Source organism: Gorilla gorilla, chromosome 18 (assembly GCF_029281585.2).
Source record: "Gorilla gorilla gorilla isolate KB3781 chromosome 18, NHGRI_mGorGor1-v2.1_pri, whole genome shotgun sequence".
Classification (NCBI taxonomy): Eukaryota; Metazoa; Chordata; class Mammalia; order Primates; family Hominidae; genus Gorilla; species Gorilla gorilla.
Genome location: NC_073242.2, coordinates 111848102 through 111867479, shown reverse-complemented (window position 1 = coordinate 111867479; position 19378 = coordinate 111848102). Strand labels below are relative to the sequence as shown.

Here is a 19378-nt window from a genome sequence, read left to right as displayed (position 1 = left end):
AAATTCATTTACTTTTAACAATCATACACGTACACACCCACCCACTAGTGCTGAGAGAAGAGAGAAAGCATGAAATCAAATCAAAATCTTCAAAAAGGATGAGAATCACTGCGTTTAACTCTGGACAGAATGAATACATTTAGATAAAGAAAGCAACACATTCAGAATACTTAGAAAATATGTAAGAGAAACAGCCCCTACAGAAAGGAAAACAAGAGGGATAAAGAAAGAATAAAGGAGAGAGTAGGGAACAAGATCTCAGAAAGAATAAAGATGAAATGCATTCTCACACAGCCAAAGGTAAGATGCACTGACCTCTTCCTTCTGTTAAAAAAACAAAACAAAACAAAACAAAAAACTAGCCCTGATTCACACGGAAGATTTTTCTTGAGTCCTCATGCTTTGCTTGAAATCACGTCATGGGGAATGGGTAGTCGGAGGAGGGCAAAGGAAAAGAAAGAAGTCTGATCGCTTATCATTCTCCTCCCTGGGTATCACAAAGTCCCCAGAAGTTCAAGTGGACATGGAGAGGAAAGGGACATTAGGAAGATAGAATAAGGGTGGGGCAGGGATGTGGGTACTAATGAGGCAACAGGACCACGGCATCGTGAATAAGGTGCTTGTCATGTCTGTCAGTCATCTTTCTCTGGGAATGATCTACAAGGAACTCTCTATTTCTACCAAATAATCCACAATGCCCCAGGAAGTTCCTATTTCCATGCTATGGAGACAAAACAAGTTTTGTATCCCCAGTCATATGGATACAAAGCAAGACTGGAATCGGGATTCCAAAGCAAAAACCAAAAAGACAGCAGTCAGGGCAGCATCCCATGTTCTTTAATATCTCATATGAGAAGGTGGAGCTTAGAATGGTAGCAACAAACTGAGATTTGAGTCTAAGATCCTACTTCCTCTGCTTCTCTAGGAGCACAGCCATGGAAGAACACACATGGGGTGCCATTACCAGTAGGAAATGTCAGTCAATGCACACAGTGACAGAAGATGAAGATGACAGTGCTACTTTGTCATATAATGGATGAAAGGAGACCCTCACCCTGAGCTTGAGAAGCCTCTACTTAGGTCTTCCTTCCTTTGTTTCTCATCATACCTGCCCACTGAAGATGTAATCCAGGATCTCTCTCATAACCATTACCGATATCCCTTCAAGTTCAATCTTATAAGTTGATCCATCATCTTTTGGAGGATTATAGTTTAACTTTGTCCTAAGAAAGGGAAAAAAATGTAAAATTTCTATGAAAGAACAGAAATAGCTATAAATATTTATGTACTCAAAACTCTATAACGTATAAGATACTTATCAGTACATGAATCCCCACCTAGAAAATTTAGTTCGTTAACTTTAGGTCTATGTATTTCTATAACTTTCAACTACAAAACGTTGCTCCCAGGATCCCAAATGCTACTTCTTAAAAAACAACAAAACAGATGACCAAAGAACTAAGATCCACATGACCATGAATCTGTATTTCACCTTGGAAATCCCAGTCCCTTTAGGCTTATTTTCTAATGTATTGAATTATCTAATTAATCTTCAATAATGTAACAAGGACTCCACAAACCTGCCATCCAAAACAAAAGCTAAGACCTTGTCAATAGCCCGCTTCTAACCAGATGGTCTTCCCCACCAATCCATTCCTCTGCTTCCACCATCTGAAGTAACCATTATCCCAAATCCTATGCTCACTTTTTCCTTGCTTTATTACTGCATCCATGATATATTTTAAATTTTAACTTGTTTTATAATTAATCATCCATTTTGCATTATTGTTTTATATAAATGACTTAAAATTTTATAGAGGTGTGCATATCACACTGGTTCTTTAGTTCTTTCTGCTGTGCAATATCCCATTTTCCTGTTGATGGGCATCTGGGGTTGTCTCCAGGTTTTCAATATTGCAAACTGTGATGCTATGACTATTATTGCATGACTCTTTTGTGCTATGTTAAAGAATTTTTCGGCTGGGTGCAGTGGCTCACGCCTGTAATCCCAACACTTTGGGAGGCCGAGGTGGGTGGCTCACTTGAGGCCAGGAGTTCGAGGCCAGCCTGGCCAACATGGTAAAACCCCATCTCTACTAAAAATGCAAACATCGACTGGGAGTGGTGGTGGCATACGCCTGCAATCCCAGCAGCTCAGGAGGCTGAGGCACAAAAATAGCTCGAACCTGGGAGATGGAGGTTGCAGTAAGCTGAGATAACGCCACCGCACTCCAGCCTAGGTGACAGGGCGAGACTCTGCCTCAAAAAAAAAAAAAAATTAAGTAAGTAAATAAATAAATAAACAAAAATTTCCCTTGGGTCTACTCCTGGGAGTAGAATTATGCTACTTATTCTCCATAGTAGGTGGCGCTGTTTACAGCCTCATATACTATGTATGTGTAAGGGCATCTGCGGATTCATAAACTCTACAACATTTGAATCTGTCACACTTCTTAAGTTTTGTCAGTTGAATAAGTGAAATATGGTATCTCACTGTGGTTATCATCTGCATTCTCTTACTACCCAGGTGCTGAACATCTCTTTGTATGTTTGTAGCCACGTTTCACCTTTTGCAAAATGTTTGTTCATGTTTCTCGTTCATTTTTCACTAACTGTCCTTCTCACATTGCGGTGTAGGAGTTCTTTACATATTTGTGATACTAATCATTTAACAGACATGAACTTTTTAAAAGGGGCCTTTTAAAAAACTTAAAAAAAAAAAGACTTCTTAAACAAACTGATGAAGAATTTGAAGAACAATTTTTCGGTCAATGCTTTTTGTTTTAAGAACTTATATCTAGATATTCCTGATATTTTTTACTAAGAAAATTTAAGTTTTAAAAAAAAATTCAAGTGAAATTTAAAAGTAGCTTTGAAACATGCTCTTGGTATGAATTACAACTCTGTTAAATCTCAAGATTGACACTGTGTTACCTGCTACCTAATAACCATGTTTTCTGAGAAAAGAAAAGCACACCTTCAAATACTGGTAATCCAAATAGTGAGTTACAGGGAGAACCTCTTAGAAACAAATATTTAAACTCATTATTTGCATTCAGACCTCTATAATAAAGTCAACAAAGGATCAGACTTTTGGTAGACTGAATACAAACAGAACAGGAAATAATATTAACAAAATTTCTTTTATTTTTGTTTTTGAGACAGGGTCTCACTCTGTCACTCAGTCTGGAGTGCAGTGGCACAATCATGGCTCACTACAACCTCCTCCTCCTGGGTTCAAGTGATTCTCCTGCCTCAGCCCCCCAAGTAGTCGGAACTACAGGCACACACCACCACACCCAGCTAATTTTTGTACTTTTTGTAGAGACGGGGTTTCACCATCTTGCCTGGGCTGGTTTCAAACTCCTAAACTGATCTGCCCACCTCAGCCTCCCAAAGTGCTGCGATTATAGGCATGAGCCACCGCACCCAGTCAATGAAATTTCATATGCTAGAAAACAGACAAGAGTAACTGACTTGGAGTATCTGAGGAAGCTTAATCCTAATTTAGCAGTAAGCAAAGCCGAGACTCAACCTGAAATGGACTGAAGACTTCCCAAAGGCTCCGGGAACTGGTAGTACAGGGTAGGTGAGGACGGGGTCGGGGTGGGGCAGGGGGTGAAAGATAAGCTAAAAACAGAACTGTTAACAAAGTCTTACAAAATAGTTGAATTTCAGGATTCTCCTTCCATGTGGATACACATCTTCCCTGTAGAGCTCAATAAGACTCTCCCTAGCTCCAGTGGAAGACAAATGACTTATATTTTGAAGAGTATACAACTGAGGGTCTCTGGACAGGGGAGCACCAGGCACATTTGAGGGTAGGTGTATTGTAACTGAGAGGGTTAACAGAATGTTTACATACTGAATACTGGACCATTAGTCTTTTTCTCTCAACTCTGCTCCTAAAATACTGAAAGCCAGAACATATCTTCCAAGCAAGAAACAAAGACTCTTCTGGAGGACTTGATCAGCCCAAGTGTACAGACCCAATGGAACAGACATCAATCTGCCCTAAGAAAATGACCCAGTTTGATCACACAACAGCAAAACCTGTGTTCAACAAGTCTAACCTATAGGACTCTGAGCTTCCTGCACATTTTGAAGCAGTACTTCTAAAACTTTCTCATGTCACATCACACACAGAAAACGTAGTATTACTCTGGGCTAAACAGAGGCGGCCTGTAGGCTCATGGCTGGACAGGGCCCCCAGCATCTGGAGATGCTGCTCAGCTACTCTGAAGACTGACACCATCAGTATCTTCACATACTTGCAACATGTTTTTTTGGCACATTGGTTAAGAAACTGTTTTAGAGCACTGCTCTTAAAATCAAGCAAACAGGACTCATTAGATATTTAACAAAGATAAAAGACAGGAACAAAACTGATAAGAAAAAAGGTAACTTAAAGGAAGTAAAGATTGTGCTAAAATGAAAAGTTCAAGGAAAAAAGAAAAATTCATCGTAATCTTCCCAGAGGGAAAAGACAGGATATTGTGTACATAAAACAAGAGTACGATGATATAAAAAGAAACATTCATAAGCCAGCAAAAAATGTTAATGATTGAAAAAAAAATTTTTTTTAAATGTAGGGTCAAGATAAAAAGTTGAGGAAATCTCCTAGAAAAGAGAACAAAGAGACAAAGGCAGAAAATATGAGAGATGGCTGAGCACACGGCTCATGCCTATAACCCCAGCACTTTGGAAGGACTGCTTGAGCCCAGGTGTTCAAGACCAGACTGGGCAACACAGCGACACCCCACCTCTATTTTTTTTTAAATTTATTAAATAAGTTTTTAAAAAAGAAAATGAGAGATAAGTTAAGAAAACTGGAAGATCAGTCCAGAAGGTTCAACACCTGAAAAAAAGTAATGTCCCCCCACCAAAAAAGATAAGACTATTAAGGAAGTACTCTCAATAACGGATGAAAATAGACCCACTCCAGAGCACATCATCATAATAATTCAGGATACGAGAAATAAAGAAAAAAGTCTTACAAGCTTTCAGAAAGAAAAATAGGCTATATGGAAAGGATCAAGAATCAGAATGGCTTCATACTTGTAAATGAAAGTTAAATAATAAAGAAGAAATTACTTTAAAATTCTGAAAGAAAATTATTTCAGACCTAGATTTTTATAACCAGCCAAACTATCAATCAAGTGGCAGGAGGGAACAAAGACATTTTCAGCTATATGAAGTCACAAAACAATTTACTTCCCATGCAACCTTTCTCGGGATGGTGTCAGAAAATGTGCCCCAACAAAACAAAGGAATATATCAAGAAAGTGGAAGATTCTGGATACTAACAAGATGCAATCCAAACAGGAAGGAAGTGAAAGGGATGCACAACAATGGTGAAGAATGATTCTGGAATGACAGTTATGTACCAGCAGAAGGAAGCCAGTCCATTCTGGTGACAGTAGAAGGCCCTTGTACATCTTTAACATCAAATATATAATGTGTATGACAGTATACAGAGGGTATTTAGACAACTTTCTTTCCTCCCTGTATTTCGTATCTACTATTCCTGCCCGTACAGTTTCCAGTGAACTAATGGTTTTACTCAAAAGGTACTTCATTGCCACTGGCTGTTGTCTAGGTGTATCTATTTGCCTGATGCTTTTATTAAAAGTGAAGGAAAGAATTTGAGTCAATTCTCCGTCAAGAGAGAAAGCAGTGTAAGAATAAAATACCGAAATATCTGGCTTTGAAATGCATCATATAATCTTTTTGGCAGCAGACATGTCTTCACTTAGGATGTCATGACTATTTGTATTTCTCAGTCACTGTGCTGGTTATCAACATATATAGCCTCTCAGCTCCAAATTCACCCTTTTTTGCTTGCTTTGGAAAAATAGATCTGATCCTTTTAAATCATTTTCCTTTGTCAAATGGCACGATGTTAAGCTTCAGTTAAAGGCACTGGAGAGACACTGGAGGAGGTGAGAGTTTTGCTTGCTGGTTCTGGTGAAGAGACCTGCCTCCTGCCAGGCAGTCTTCTCTCCCAGCACCAGGCTCCCACAGTGCACAGCTGCAACCACACCCTGAAGTTTTCCCCAGAGCCTCCTTCAAGTACCTTCCCATGAATAGCTTTCTCAGGCATCTTAGAGCAGCAGTCCCCAACCTTTTTGGCACCAGGGACTGGTTTCGTGGAAGACAATTTTTCCACAGAAGGGAGTTGTGGGGATGGTTTCAGGGTAAAACTGTTTCACCTCAGATCATCAGGCATTAGATTCTCACAAGGAACATGCAATCTAGATCCCTCACATGCCCAGTTCACAATAGCGTTCGCGCTCCTATGAGAATCTAATGCCACCACTGATCTGACAGGAGGCGGAGCTCAGGCAGGAAAGCTCCATCACTAGGGCCTCACCTCCCACAGTGTGGCCCAGTCCTAAGGCCTCAGAAGACAGATTTCCAACAAGTTCCACAGTGTGGCTTTTCTGCCATGCAGTGAGCCGTGGGTGTGTCCTAATAAGTCAGCTCTGGGGTAGCAGATGCTCCATATATCTATTCCTGTATTTTTTAGAGTTTTCTTTACTTCTTACTGGCCAGTCCCTCATTACTCCAATCTCCTGCTGTAGTTAATAATTCTTTATATTAAATTTTCTTTGTTCAAACTGTTCTGTGGTTTCTCTCTCCTGACTAGACCCAGATGGACACTAACAGCCACTAAAAAATTTAGAGGAGGTATCTCCAAAACATGTTCAGATAGAGGAGCTTCAGGATAGAATTCTTATTTTAAAGTAACCCAGGTTCAACCAAGAGCTAGCTGTACTTGCTTGCGCATGTGGCATTAGATTCTCATAGGAGCACGAACCCTATTGTGAACTGGGCATGTGAAGGATCCAGATTGCACCTTCCTTGTGAGAATCTAATGCCTGATGATCTGAGGTGGAACAGTTACACCCTGAAACCATCCCCAGAACTCCTGTCTGTGGAAAACTTGCATGCGTCTTGCAGACAGTGGTAGGATGGGGGAAACTAGGCTATCAGGGAAAAGGTTACAAGAAGCCCTCTTTTTAAATTATTATTATACTTTAAGCTCTGGGTTACATGTGCAGAACGTACAATTTTGTTACATAGGTATACATGTGCCATGGTGGTTTGCTGAACCCATTAACCCGTCACCTACATCAGATATTTCTCCTGATGTTATCCCTCCCCTAGGCCCCCACCCCTAACAGGCCCCAGTGTGCGATGTTCCCCTCCCTGTGTCCATGTGTTCTCATTGTTCAACTTCCACTTATGAGTGAGAACACACATTGTTTGGTTTTCTGATCTTGTGATAGTCTGCTGAGAATGATGGTTTCCAGCTTCATCCATGTCCCTGCAAAAGACATGAACTCATCCTTTTTTATGGCTGCATAGTATTCCATGGTGTATATGTGCCACATTTTCTTAGTCTATCATTGATGGACATTTCGGTTGGTTCCAAGTCTTTGCTATTGTGAATAGTGCCGCATCAAACATATGTGTGCATGTGTCTTTATAGTACAATGATTTACAATCCTTTGGGTATACACCCAGTAATGGGATTGCTGGGTCAAATGGTATTTCTAGTTCTAGATCCTTGAGGAATCGCCACACTGTCTTCCACAATGGTTGAACTAATTTACACTACCACCAACAGTGTAAAAGTGTTCCTATTTTTCCACAACTTGTCCAGCATCTGTTGTTTCCTGACTTTTTAATGATCGCCATTCTAACTGGTGTGAGATGGTACCTCATTGTGGTTTTGATTTGCATTTCTCTAATGGCCAGTTATGATGAGCATTTTTTCATGTCTGTTGGTTGCACAAATGTCTTCTTTTGAGAAGTGACTGTTCATATCCTTTGCCCATTTTTCGATGGGGTTGTTTGCTTTTTTCTTGTAAATTTGTTTAAGTTCTTTGTAGATTCTGGATATTAGCCCTTTGTCAGATGCATAGATTGCAAAAATTTTCTCCCATTCTGTAGGTTGCCCGTTCACTCTGAGGGTAGTTTCTTTTGCTGTGCAGAAGTTCTTTAATTAGACCCCATTTGTCGTTTTTGGCTTTTTTGCCATTGCTTTTGGTGTTTTAGACATGGTCTTTGCCCATGCCTTTGTCTTGAATGGTATTGCCCAGGTTTTCTTCTAGGATTTTTATGGTCCTAGGTCTTATGTTTAAGTCTTTGATCCATCTTGAGTTGATTTTTGTATAAGATGTAAGAAGGTCCAGTTTCAGTTTTCTGCATACGGCTAGCCAGTTTTCCCAGCATGATTTATTAAATAGGGAATCTTTTCCCCATTGCTTGTGTGTGTCAGGTTTGTCAAACATCAGATGGTGGTAGATGTGTGGTGTCATTTCTGAGGCCTCCGTTCTGTTCCATTGGTCTATATATCTGTTTGGTACCAGTACCATGCTGTTTTGGTTACTGCAGCCTTGTAGTAAAGTTTGAAGTCAGGTAGCGTGATGCCTCCTGACTTTGTTCTTCTTGTCCAGGGTTCTCTTGGCTATGCGGGCTCTTTTTTGCTTCCATATGAAGTTTAAAGTAGTTTTTTCCAATTCTGTGAAGAAAGTCAGTGGCAGCTTGATGGGGATAGCATTAAATCTATAAATTACTTTGGGCAGTAAGGCCATTTTCACAATATTGATTCTTCCTATCGATGAGCATGGTATGTTTTTCCATTGTTTGTGTCCTCTCTTATTTCCTTGAGCAGTGGTTTGTAGTTCTCCTTGAAGAGGTCCTTCACATCCCTTGTAAGTTGTATTCCTATGTATTTTATTCTCTTAGTAGCAATTGTGAATGGGAGTTCACTCATGATTTGGCTGTTGTCTGTTATTGGTGTATAGCAACGCTTGTGATTTTGCACATTCATTTTCTATCCTGAGACTTTGCTGAAGTTGTTTATCAGCTTAAGAAGATTTTGGGCTGAGACGATGGGGTTTTCTAAATATACAATCATGTCATCTGCAAACAGAGACAATTTGACTTCCTCTCTTCCTATTTCAATACGCTTTATTGCTTTCTCTTGCCTGATTGCTCTGGCCAGAACTTCCAATACTATGTTGAATAGGAATGGTGAGAGAGGGCATCCTTGTCTTGTGTCAGTTTTCAAAGAGAATACTTCCAATTTTTGCCCATTCAGGATGATATTGGCTCTGGGTTTGTCGTAAATAGGTCTTATTATGTTGAGATATGTTCCACCAATACCTAGTTTATTGAGAGTTTTTACCATGAAAGGCTGCCAAATTTTGTCAAAGGCCTTTTCTACATCTGTTGAGATAATCATGTGGTTTTTGTCGTTGGTTCTGCTTATGTGATGGATTATGTTTATTGATTTGCATATGTTGAACCAGCCTTGCATCCCAGGGATGAAGCCAACTTGATCGTGGTGGATAAGCTTTCTGATGTGCTGCTGGATTCGGCTTGCCAGTATTTTATTGAGGATTTTCACATCAATGTTCATCAGGGATATTGGCCTAAAATTCTCTTTTTTTGTTGTGTCTCTCCCAGGCTTTGGTATCAGGATGATGCTGGCCTCATAAAATGAGTTAGTGAGGATTCCCCCTTTTTCTATTGATCGGAATAGTTTCAGAAGGAATGGTACCAGCTCCTCTTTATAGAACTCGGCTGTGAATCCGTCTGGTCCCGGACTTTTTTTTGGTTGGTAGGCTATTAATTATTGCCTCAATTTCAGAACCTGTTATTGGTCTATTCAGAGATTCAACTTCTTCCTGGTTTAGTTTCGGGAGGGTGTATGTGTCCAGGAATTTATCCATTTCTTCTAGATGTTCTAGTTTATTTCTGTAGACGTGTGTATAGTATTCTCTGAAGGTAGTTTGTATTTCTTTGGGATCAGTGGTGATATCCCCTTTATCATTTTTTATTCCGTCTATTTGATTCTTCTCTCTTTTCTTCATTAGTCTTGCTAGCAGTCTAACCATTTTGCTGATCTTTTCAAACAACCAGTTCCTGGATTCATTGATTTTTTGAAGGGTTGTGTCTCCATCTCCTTCAGTTCTGCTCTGATCTTAGTTATTTCTTGTCTTCTGCTAGTTTTTGAATGTGTTTGCTCTTGCTTCTCTAGTTCTTTTAATTGTGATGCTAGGGTGTGGATTTTAGATCTGTCCTGCTTTCTCTTGTGGGCATTTCGTGCTATAAATTTCCCTCTACATATTGCTTGAAATGTGTCCCAAAGATTCTGGTACGTTGTGTCTTTGTTCTCATTGGTTTCAAAGAAAATCTTTATTTCTGCCTTCATTTCGTTATTTACCCAGTAATCATTCAGGAGCAGGTTGTTCAGTTTCCATGTGGTTTTGAGTGAGATTCTTAATCCTGAATTCTAATTTGATTGCACTGTGGTCTGAGACAGTTTGTTGTGATTTCTGTTCTTTTACATTTGCCAAGGAGTGGTTTACTTCCAATTATGTGGTCAATTTTAGAATAAGTGCAATGTGGTGCTAAGAAGAATGTATATTCTGTTGATTTGGGGTGGAGAGTTCTGTAGATGCCTATTTGGTCTGCTTGGTCCAGAGCTGAGTTCAAGTCCTGCATACCCTTATTGATTTTCTGTCTCGTTCATCTGTCTAATATTGACAGTGGGGTGTTAAAGTCTCCCATTATTATTGTGTGGGAGTCTAAGTCTCTTTGTAGGTCTCTAAGAACTTGCTTTATGAATCTGGGTGCTCCTGTATTGGGTGGATATGTATTTAGGATAGTTAGCTCTTCTTGTTGAATTGATCCCTTTACTATTATGTAATGGCCTTCTTTGTCTCTTCTGATCTTTGTTGGTTTAAAGTCTGTTTTATCAGAGACTAGGATTGCAACCCCTGCTTTTTCTGCTTTCCATTTGCTTGGTAGATCTTCCTCCATCCCTTTATTTTGAGCCTATGTGTGTCTTTGCATGAATACAGCACACTGACAGGTCTTGACTCTTTATCCAATTTGCCAATCTGTGTCTTTCAATTGGGGTATTTAGCCCATTTACATTTAAGGTTAATATTGTTATGTGTGAATTTGATCCTGTCACTATGATGCTAGCTGGTTATTTCACCTGTTAATTGATGCAGTTACCTCACAGCATCAATGGTCTTTACAATTTGGCATGTTTTTGCAGTGGCTGGTACCGGTTGTTCCTATCCATGTTTAGTGCTTCCTTCAGGAGCTCTTGTCAGGCAGGCCTGGTGGTGACAAAATCTCTCAGCATTTGCTTGTCTGTAAAGGATTTTATGTCTCCTTCACTTATGAAGCTTACCTTGGCTAGATATGAAATTCTGGGTTGAAAATTGTTTTAAGAATGTTGAATATTGGCCCCCACTCTCTTCTGGTTTGTAGGGTTTCTGCAGAGAGATCCACTGTTAGTCTGATGGGCTCCCTTTGTGGGTAACCCGACCTTTCTCTCTGGCTGCCCTTAACATTTTTTCCTTCATTTCAACCTTGGTGAATCTATGTGTCTTGGGGTTGCTCTTCTCGAGGAGTATCTTTGTGGCATTCTCTGTATTTCCTGAATTTGAATGTTGGCCTGCCTTCCTAGGTTGGGGAAGTTCTCCTGGATAATATCCTGAAGAGTGTTTTCCAACTTGGTTCCATTCTCCCCATCACTTTCAAGTACACCAAACAAATGTAGATTTGGTCTTTTCACATAGTCCCATATTTCTTGAAGGCTTTCTTCATTTCTTTTCACTCTTTTTTTCTCTAATCTTGTCTTCTTGCTTTATTTCATTAATCTGATCTTCAATCACTGATATCCTTTCTTCTGCTTGATCGAATCAGCTATTGAAGCTTGTGTATACTTCATGAAGTTCTCATAGTGTGGTTTTCAGCTCCATCAGGTCATTTAAGGTCTTCTCTACACTGGTTATTCTAGTTAGCCATTTGTCTAACCCTTTTTGAAGGTTTTTCGATTCCTTGCGATGGGTTAAAACATGCTCCTTTAGCTTGCAGAAGTTTGTTATTACTGACCTTCTGAAGCCTACTTTTATCAACTCATCAAATTCATTGTCCATCCAGTTTTGTTCCCCTGCTGGCAAGGAGTTGTATTCCTTTGGAGGAGAAGAGGTGTTCTCTTCTCCTCCAAAGAATTTTCAGCCTTTCTGCTCTGGTTTCTCCCCATCTTTGTGGTTTTATCTACTTTGGTCTTTGATGTTGGTGACCTATGGGTGGGGTTTTGGTGTGGATGTCCTTTTTGTTGATGTTGATGCTATTCCTTTCTGTTTGTTAGTTTTCCTTCTAACAGAGAGGCCCCTCAGCTGCAGGTCTGTGGGGGTTTGCTGGAGGTCCATTCCAGACCCTGTTTGCCTGGGTATCACCAGTGGAGGCTGCAGAACAGCAAATATTGCTGCCTGATCCTTCTTCTGGAAGCTTCGCCCCAGAGGGGCACCTGCCTGTATGAGGTGTGTGTTGGACAAGGAGCCCTTTTATTGTTTTCTTTTATTTTTATTTCTGACTCATGTGACTGGATGGGTTTTATTATTTTTTTTAAGGATTATTCTACTGTCATATGTTTCCACAATGAAAGAGGATCATTTCTAAGGAGTACAGGTTTTGGCTGGGCACAGTGGCTCATGCCTGTAATCCGGGCACTTTGTAAGGCTGAGGTGAGAGGACTGCTTGAGCCCAGGAGTTCAAGACCATTCTGGGAAACACAGCGAGACCTCATCTCTATTTAAAACAAAGAAACGAACAAATATAAAGAATACAGGTTTTTCTCAGCAGGTGGCAGAGGATACACAATGGCTACGAGGAAGGAAAAAGAGACTTCCTGAAATACGAGCATGGACCATTTCAGACTTCCATAAAATGTGATCCTTTCCAAAGCCCATGAAAAAAATGAATTGCTGTACACTTGAAGTCTCCAAACACCTGAAGGTTAAGTATCAAAACTTTAATTATGGTTTAAATTCACATCCTTACATCTGCCCCTGACACCTTCCCATCATCCTATCCTGCCCTTAACCTCCCCCAATACCATTTGTGCCTGCCCAATTCCCACCCGTCTTTGAAAGATCAGTTCTAATGCCAGCTGTTCTACAGATTTTTCCTAGATCACTCCATCCTGCCACAAGCTGCACCTCCGCCCTTACCTCTTTGTAGGTAAAAATAGATTCCTGTTATGAATTTCCCCAGCACCTTATCAATAACTTTATTATGACATACTATGGAATGATCAAGTTCTGGCCTACATTATGGTATTTCTGTATTTCCTTTAGTAAACTCCAAGTTCCTTGAGGCTGGAGCCCTCTTTATCACTGTATGCTGACAACCTAGCCCAGCAGTTTACAAAGTGAAGATGATGCTCGATGATGACATGTACAATAAACTTGAAGCTGACAGTGGTCTTTAAATACTCAAGTCTTTAAATGTGAAGTGCTGTCACATATGATTTTTTCTGATGACCTTAGGTACAACAAAGCTGAACCAGATCAAAACAAGGAAGAACGTTTAATAACTGTATCTGTACAACGCTGAAAGGATTAAGGCCCAGTGCTTCTCAAACTTTAATGCTCATACAATTCAACTGGGAACTGTTCAAAACAAGGTTTTTCTGATTCAGAAGGTTGGCAATGCAGCCTGAGTGCTTGTCTTTGTAATGAGCTCTTGGGTGATGTGGATTCTGTCGGTCTCCAGACCACTCTTTGAGTAGCAAGGGGTTAATAGGTGCTTCTTCAATTATCTGTGCTATGTTTTTTGTATTTCCAATTAATCCCAGATGAATATTTTGTAAAATATAATGACTTAATTCATAGATAAATTCAACAGACATAAATTATTCTGTCAAACTGCTAAAAGAGTTTCTAAACTCTTGAGCTTCTATGATCATGGGCAGGTAACAATGTGCAGACCATCACCAGCCTGCACATGCCATCTTAGTAGCATCAGGCTGGATGATCATCTATCTGCCTGCCAAGAATGAAGTGAAAAGTTGGAAATCAGGGCCTCTCAAAGGGTCTCCCTTCCAGTCTTGGACTGTAAGCATCACTCAAATCTATCGGGAAGCAGTCTTGCTCCACAGCCTTCTGCCATTCACAGCCACTTCCCTCCCGCATTTCTGGGACAGTCACCATTCCTTTCTAATTTAGTAACTACACAAACTTATCTTATTCTCCCTTACTGTCTTCACTTTTCCCCCAACTTCCCAACTTAAATCTCTATATACCTTTAGTTTTATTCCATTCTGTTTTGCATTTCTTTCCTTCCATATACTTTCATTTTTCTAATACCTACCAAAACATTTTCGCCTTAGATTTCCCTTTTTTATCTAGAATTTTCTCATCTTGCACTTTGTTTTTATCTCTGCCACATATAACTGAGAAGTCAATGGACTGTACTGAATGAGTAATGAATAATCATTTAAAAAGAGCTAAGATAAAGGGTTAATAACTGATCATTTTTTCCTTGAGTGAGCCTATGAATCAATAGGCCTTTTCTATGTTCTCTGTCCCCACCTCAGGAGGCTACAGGATCATACATGTAAATTTCTTGGAAGTCTTAATATTCTTTTTTATTATTACATGATGTCAATTTACAAACTCTCCTAGAAAATGCAGCAACCTTAAAATATCACCTTGACAATTTTATAACTCTAAAAAAAATTAGAAACAATAGAAAGTATTATAAAAATGGATCTCAGGTGTTCAAATATAAATACCATGCATGTCACATTGTTCCGCGTTTTCTGTTTCTAGGGCAAGACATTTCCCCTCTCTGCCCCGTCTGCTGATCTGTAAACAGAAGAGATTAAGGTGATTTGCAATCTCTTCCATCCCTGAACATTTCTTGACTGAGCTGCTGAAACCAGCTACATAGAATTACTGCAGAGACTCAGCCCTGAGACCTACCCTAGTGAGTCCTAGAGGCTTAACTCTGGCCAAATCAATCAGTACTCAAGGATTTATAATACACTTCTTGCACATCATGTGGTCTAAGTTTATTTTTCTCCCAAGCACCCATCCTTTGGCCAAACTTTTTAAAAAAATTTTCTGTTCTTCTGTTCTATTAAAGTAGAGCAGGAAGTGAAACAATATTCATTTTACTTTTTCTTGACAATATGGAAAAAAGGACGTAAGAAAAGTCGTTGGCTACTAGCTAACAAAGAAGATGGTATTATTCAAAGTTTTACATCCATGAAAGGGGTCTACAACTTGTAAGTAATTAAAATTGAGCCAAAGTCATCCACTGGGTACATACAGTCCCCTTCTTGCTTCCAAATTGCTGGAAAAGTTCAGTGTGTCTAAATGCCACAACAAACCACCCAGGTAATAGGCCTGGTCATCGTCTTCCAAGAATCATTTTAGACGTGACTGAATGGGGCTTGACATAACAGTGATAGAGAATAAGTCTAAGTGACTTTTCTTCCCCTCTGATGTAAAAGCTTGTCTCTAATAAAAGCAAGGAAACATATTTAAATAGAATGCAAGAGAATGTAATGTTCACAAAGTCGAGATTTGCAGAAATTTGGGGGTGATTCATGGGCATTACTCATGATTTCGAATGAATCATGTCATCATGTCACCTTGGATTGTGTAGCTATCAGGAACGGCCCCTGAGATATTTGAAGAGGGGCCTGTGTAGCCTCTTCATTTACGTGCTTATGCCAAACTAATAATTCACATTCCTGTAGGGAATTTGTTTCACAGATGCCCTCCAACTGCTTTTATGTCTTCAGGAGCTCCTGAAAGCCCATCAAAAATAGACCTTCAGGGAAGAGGATTTTTAGGGCAGTGAAACTACTCTGGGTGATACTGTAACAGTGGATCCATGTCATGACACATTTGTCCAAGCCCATAGAAGGCACACCACCAAGAGTGAACCCCGACGTCAACTACAATCTTTGAGTGACAATGATGTGCCAATGTAGGTTCAGGAATTGTAACAAATGTATACCACCCTCGTGTGGTATACTGATAACGGGGGAGGCTGTGCATGGGTAGGGATGGGGGAAAGGGGATATATTTGTACTTTCCTCTCAGTTTTGCTGTGAATGTAAAGTTGCTCTAAAAAATAAAGCTTCTGGCATGGTTCACACCTACAATCCCAACACTTTTGGAGGCCGAGGTGGGAGAATCACTTGAGCCTAGGAGTTTGAGACCAGCCTGGACAACAGGGTGAGACCTCCTCTCTACAAAGAAAATTAAAAAAAAAAAAAAATTAGCCAACTGGGGTGGTGTGCACACCTGTGGTCCTAGCTACTTAAGAGGCTGAGGTGGGAGGATCGCTTGAGCCCAGTAGGTCGAGGCTACAGTGAGCTGTGCTCATGCCACTGCACTTCAGCCTGGGCAACAGAGTGAGACCCTATCTCAAAATAAATAAATACATAAAAATAAAAAATAAAAGGATCTTTTTAGTACCCATTCAACTTAAATGAAATATCAATTTGCAGTTAATGTTTCCATCAACAGATGGCCTTGTCTCACACAAGCCTTTTACAGCCCACTTTTGTGGGTGGAAAAATACCAACCCCTCTATCTCACAGTTCCTGCCATCCAAGAATTCCATCTACATGGAAGAAGAGCATTTCCACAGATGTCTGAGACACAACCAGAGGTCTCAGAGGGAAACCCAAGGAAGCTCCTCAGCAGGTAGTGGGGTGTGGACTGGGTGCCAGGGGCCTACAGGTGAGCTGCCCTCCATACAGCTCCATGAGCTACACAGGCTAACACCAAGGTGCTCTTCCTACAGGATTTGTCCTGTCGGAAGCCATGTTAGAGGAGTGCTGAGGGTAGCAGACAGCAACAAGACACAGGATAGTCTTGGTGACCTGCCTGGGAACCACCATCAGCCTCACACTGGTGCACTGAGAGCAAAGGGCATAAGGCAGGGGAAGGGCAGGAACCCGCATGGGGCACCCACCTCCTCTCACTGAGCTCAGAGCTGGACTCTTCACTATTTCCTTTTAATTTTTCTCTATTCATTTCTCTCTGCCACCAATTCTTTTTACCTAGATTACGGTTTTTACTCACCAAAAAAAACTTTTTTCCTCACACAGATCTTAGAATGACTCATCATTTGAATGGATTTTTTTTTTTTTTTTTTTTTGAAACAGAGTCTCATTCAGTTGCCCAGGCTGGAGCGCAGTGTCGTGATCTTGGCTCACTGCAACCTCCGCCTCCCGAGTTCAAGCGATTCTCCTGCCTCAGCCTCCTGAGTAGCTGGGATTGCAAGTGTGTGCCATCACACCCAGCTAATTTTTGTATTTTTAGTAGAGATGGGGTTTCACCACGTTGGCCAGGCTGGTCTCGAACTCCTGACCTCAGGTGATCCGCCCACCTTGGTCTCCCAAAGTGTTGGGATTACAGGCATGAGCCACCATGCCCGGCCATGTATTTTTAGTAGACATGGGGTTTCACCATGTTGCCCAGGCTGGTCTTAAACTGCTGACATCAGGTGATATGCCCGCCTCAGCCTCCAAAAAGTGCTGGGATTACAGGTGTGAGCCACTGTGCCCAGCCATTTTAATGGATTTTAAGAGTAGTTCCCCAGTCGGCCTTCTCAGAATGTTCAGGAGAGCTTTATAAAAAAAACAGATTCCTAGGTTCCAAACTGGGCCAATTAAATCCAGTTCAAGCATATGCATATTAAAAAAGTTCCCAGCTTGTCCTGACCTCCTCCCTGCCTGGAATACCCCTCCCCCCACCCCATAGTCACACAGTTTAATCCTTCCCTAGATCCAGTTCTCTGCTCCAATAACACCTCCAAAGAGCAGCCAAGGTACCCACCATGTCTAAAACAACAAGCCTCCAACCCCCTTCCCTTGCTTTATTTTTCCATAGAATTTATCACCACCTAATAAGATGCATTTGTTTAATGTCAATATCCATGAAAATAGTGACTCTGTTTGTTTCCTGCTCTATCCCCATACCAAATAAAATGGTACTGAACGGGCACTTGATAAATATGAATTGACTTGATAAATGAGCACAGAGCCAGGTTAGAGAACCAGTGGATTTTAATATTGCGGTGTTGGTGACTATTCTCACGTGGTTCTGAAGTCAAATGACCACACTGTTTAGAATGACATCATGAACCGGCTGAGTGGTTGTGAGCTTTTCCGCACTCCATCCCACTGGTTTGTCCGCAAATGAGAAGGGGATACTTTCTCGTGTGCTGGACAGTCAGCAGTTCAATTCAATGCTCAAATGTTCCACTATCCACAGTTCCACTATTGTCCCCAGTGCAATAATCCGAATGGGAACCGGACTCTAGGGCTGGCCACAGAGGAGGCTTTCATTTGTGAATAAACCTAGTTGCACGCCATCTCAGCCCCCTTCTCTGCTCTCTACTCAATACCACATATGCCCTGCCTGGGAAGATTCGGAGATGCAATGTAGTGAAGAGTCAGGAAAGGTTTCAGGAAAATCAACGGTTTACTGTCCAGGTGTCTTCATCCCACCAACCAACAACACAGTAATGAAGGTGACGGAGACCCACCTTCACAATGGAGGTGCAGAAGCAACTCCCAGGAGGCCACAGCCAGTCCTATCCTTCCCCGACAGCCTCCCTTCCCCCAGCTATGCAACACAGGCAGATCCACAGAAACCTTTTCCATTCTCCTCTTGATATCACATCATCCACTTTGAAGAGGAAATATAATGTAGCATTTTGTATTTAGCTTTGCTCTGCATAACCATGTCCAATTACATTTGTATCTGGAAGAAATATGAGAATAGCAATTATGTATCTTTGAGAGTCATGTGATTTGAAGAAAGGAGAAATTTATCTCAAAGAAGGTTATGTTTTCTGAAAAGAGAACATGGCAAGTGTGAATTACAAATGAAACGGGAAGACAGTGCAATGAAACTTCTGCAGAGTGTGCATGTGTTTGGGGGACATGAAGCAGGGAAGACAGCACACACACAGCACCCCAGGATTGTGGACGTGCACAACTATAAGCAACAACTGGACCAGGCAGGAATGCAGCCATCCCTAGAGGGACAGCTACAACGTGTAACCAAACCAGTGAAAACTGGATTGGTGGACAGGTGGTGTTGTTTTGTGTAGCTAGCCTCTCACCGCACCAGGTGAGATATTAGGTACTAAGTATGGATTCAGAAATAAGATCTCAACTAGTTGGTAATCTCCGTCCTTGAGGAACTGACAAACTTTTACTTCTAACCATAGACTTAATGTCAACAAAATGAATTGCTATGAATCATTTCTATTTGGATTTTAATCCAGTCATGTAAGCCTCTAGCATTATGTTTCATGATAGAAAGTACCCACTGCGTTACATAAATCCTTTTCCCCCCAGGCTGTGCATAGCCTATTCCTCCCCAGTTGTCCCTAACTAGTAAACAGTACTATTTTCTACCCACCTGCTTAAGTCTAAAATTTCAGAGTCCACCTAATAAATACAGAAGGATGGATGGGGTTATAAAACAGAAGTGGGTACTAAAACTGGTGAATGCAGGTTAGT

At 40.8% G+C, this 19378-nt stretch overlaps 1 protein-coding gene across 3 annotated transcripts in view; it reads right to left on the bottom strand.

The window, feature by feature from the left end:
• The window catches only part of GAN (gigaxonin), a 75693-nt gene that overhangs the window by 37859 nt on the left and 18456 nt on the right, over positions 1–19378 (bottom strand). The window contains exons 1-2 of one of the 3 annotated variants that reach the window (XM_055366750.2): positions 14615–16106; positions 1109–1223 (exon numbers count right to left, since the gene is read on the bottom strand). The exons of 1 other annotated variant lie outside the window; for it this stretch is intronic. In XM_055366750.2, the coding sequence (XP_055222725.1) occupies positions 1109–1150 (42 nt within the window). In that variant the 5' untranslated portion in view covers positions 1151–1223; positions 14615–16106. Of the gene's footprint in view, positions 1–1108; positions 1224–14614; positions 16107–19378 lie in introns of those variants that run through there. One more of the 3 variants, XM_031002548.3, reaches the window with a different exon arrangement.